Source organism: Papilio polytes, unplaced genomic scaffold (assembly GCF_000836215.1).
Source record: "Papilio polytes unplaced genomic scaffold, Ppol_1.0 DF823912.1, whole genome shotgun sequence".
NCBI lineage: Eukaryota > Metazoa > Arthropoda > Insecta > Lepidoptera > Papilionidae > Papilio > Papilio polytes.
The window spans coordinates 949,224-952,186 of NW_013525292.1; the positions used below are offsets into that span (position 1 = coordinate 949,224).

The 2,963-nt window shown below is 28.9% G+C and overlaps 1 protein-coding gene across 1 annotated transcript in view; it reads left to right on the forward strand.

The window, feature by feature from the left end:
* The window catches only part of LOC106102647 (F-box only protein 9), a 6,717-nt gene extending 5,900 nt beyond the window's left edge, over positions 1-817 (forward strand). The window contains exon 10 of the mRNA XM_013282188.1: positions 807-817. Coding sequence (XP_013137642.1) covers positions 807-817 — 11 coding nt within the window. The remainder of the gene's footprint in view (positions 1-806) is intronic.
* Positions 818-2,963: the final 2,146 nt, after the last annotated feature.

Here is a 2,963-nt window from a genome sequence, read left to right on the forward strand (position 1 = left end):
ACATCCATCTTAACAGACGCATCTCAGCCATGCAATCTCCTTTCATCCGCAACTTTGGTGGCCCAGCATTCAGATCCATACAATACGACAGGTCTTATGATGGACTTGTAGATCTGTCTCTTAACCTTGAGAGGTATTCTTGGATCACAAGTCACACCGGTACCCTGTCGCCATTTCATCCAACCTGCATTTATTCGGCTTTTCACGTCCCTGTCAACGCCAAATTCAATTTACATATCAGCCTCCTAAACTCAACTGAGTATAAGCAAATATTAGTACAAATTTTGCTTTTTATTATGTTTAATTATCCCTATTTTCAGAATGAATGAAGTCCTTTAAAACGTCGATTGCAATATACAATAGCTTTTTTTAAAAGTATTTATTACGACGCGTTCAACATAGTCAATTTAAACATTGTTTTTAAAGAAATAAATTTTTGCTCTTTTTCAGGTAAATGTCTTCGATACGGATGTGTGTTAAACTCTGCTGTAAATGTCATTTGTAATTAGTAAAACTAAGATATCTGGTCCGGTGATAGGCGCTGCATCACATTTAGTTTCTTTTTAATATTATCGTGAGGCCAATGGAAAATGACCTCTGCCCATAAACATCCGCAATTGCAGATGCAAAATAAATCTTGTGTGGATAAAAGAAAGGTAAATGCTAATGAGTTGTCATAGTTTAGTTTGGCCACCGAGCCAGTTAACTTCGCCTGACAATCAACAGATAATGTAATTATAACGTAAGTGTTAAGTGAACATAAAAAAACTATATTTTGTGGTCTAAATTTTATGTGAATTAAATAGGGACATGTTGAAATTTAAACACAGGTTGGATCAAGATATTATTACAAAGAGTTTGATTTTTCAGTAGTTATTGTTCAGAAATTATTTTTAATTAAATGTAGATCTAACAATTTTTTATAATCTGTGATTCTGAAATACAGATAATGAACGCACAACAAAGAAATCTATTTCTTGCTTGATGCACCAACATTGTACACAATTGCAACTGAAATAAATGCAATAATATTAATAAATTGCTTTTAAAATATAACAAGCAGTAGAAAACTTGTAAAAAACATCTATACGAATCAATATTTTTCTACTTATATCCTTGATTGACTTATATCCTTATAATGTTAATCGAGAGAAATTCGCTTTATGGCAATGAATTCGCTTATTAAATGTAAATTGTGGTCTGTAATAAAATAAAGAGTGAGAAAAAGCTTTACTTGCTAATTCAATGATTGTGTTTTATTTGTAACTTCAAGTAGAAATGATTGCTATATAGGTAGGCTATGTTGCTTGTCTAGTAAGTGTCTAGTAAGTATATCTAAGTGAAATTTTACGGAAATGAGTTTATTTAGACATTGCACAGATAGAAAATATCATTTATAGTCTATGGATTTAATTTAAGAACTTCTCAGTGTTGTTTTTGATGCAGACAAATGTAAAATTGTTAAATAATTTTTTATATTTTCTCATTTCTATTGTATAATAAATTAAAACTTTGATTAAGAAATGAAATAAAAATTATGTGATTTTTTTTATTAATTTTAGGTCTGCTAAGAAACGTTACGTCAACATGCTTGGTTTTTTTATCTGTATAAATATTGGGAATAAAGCATTTGTTTAGAAATTGCCTTTTCATTTTATTTGTTTTTTAAAGCATAAATAAAAATACACATGAAGCTGTTTAAATAATTTTATTTTAGTATCAATAACAGAAATTACATTTAATTTACACTTTATTATTCATAAAAACCAGTTTTTTCTAATTAGCATAAAAAGATAAATAAAAGCCCTAACCTAGTTTAGTTTTTTTATAATTATGAGGTTTTTGAATATATACTAGATTACGTTAAATATTACATTGCAAAAAGAGGGCGTTTAGCTTATTTAGTTATTCTAATCATATCTATAAAAATGATTCTTTTCTTATCCAAAAAAAAAGAAACAAACGTTATTCATAATTTAAAAAGAGTGTTTTTCAGTTGTTTGGTTTTGAATATTTTTATGTTACTTTTACAAACAAAAGTTGTATTTCACGTGATGGGATTATACTTTTTTATTTAATTATCTATATAATCGTCTATCAAAACTACTAACTTACATCGTAAGACAAATGTTTCGATCTTTTCATATATTTTTGCCGTGATAAAGTATAATAAATTGAGGAACACTGTCTGCACTCACGAAGCATCACTCATTGTCACTTCCTAAACAGAGCGTGCGAGCGAGAGCACAGAACAAACGATAGAGGCACGATCGGCCTTAGCATTCGGCTTGTGACGTCATCACAGTAAATTGCAGACAACCAATGTTTCTTTTAATTATAAATTAGTGGCAGATTTAAAGATATTTTTGCTATATCTAAACGTGCGTTTTTGGCATATGTACAAGAGATTGTTATACATTGGCATTTGGAAATAAAAATCACTTTAAATCCACCACAAATTTAATACAAAAGCTGAACTTTGTAGGTAACAAAAATTCTGGCTGAAGTAATAAGATGAAGTTACAAAAAGAAATGTTTATTAAAATTGAAATCTGAAGAATAATATTATTATACGGTTCATATACATTGTACATAATACATTGTCGTTAAACATGAACCACTATACATAGTATATCTATCATGTAAACAAGATTAGTTATTTATCCAACAAAGTTTACAATCAGTCTAACGAATATGTTAGCAAAATCAGAAGACAAAAACATCTAAATGTGGTCTATAGCATCACTACAGACGGACTAGCTTCTACACATCTCCATATATAAGACGGGTACATACACATTTCATACATTTCCCACACAAGGCCATAATAAAATAAAACCATATTTACATATTGAAACGTTTATTTATACACATCATCAAATATACCCGTCTAGAAATGAAACAACGACTAATGACTATAAATTTATTTGTTCATTAAGTTATATATTATTTGTTTTTTTTTT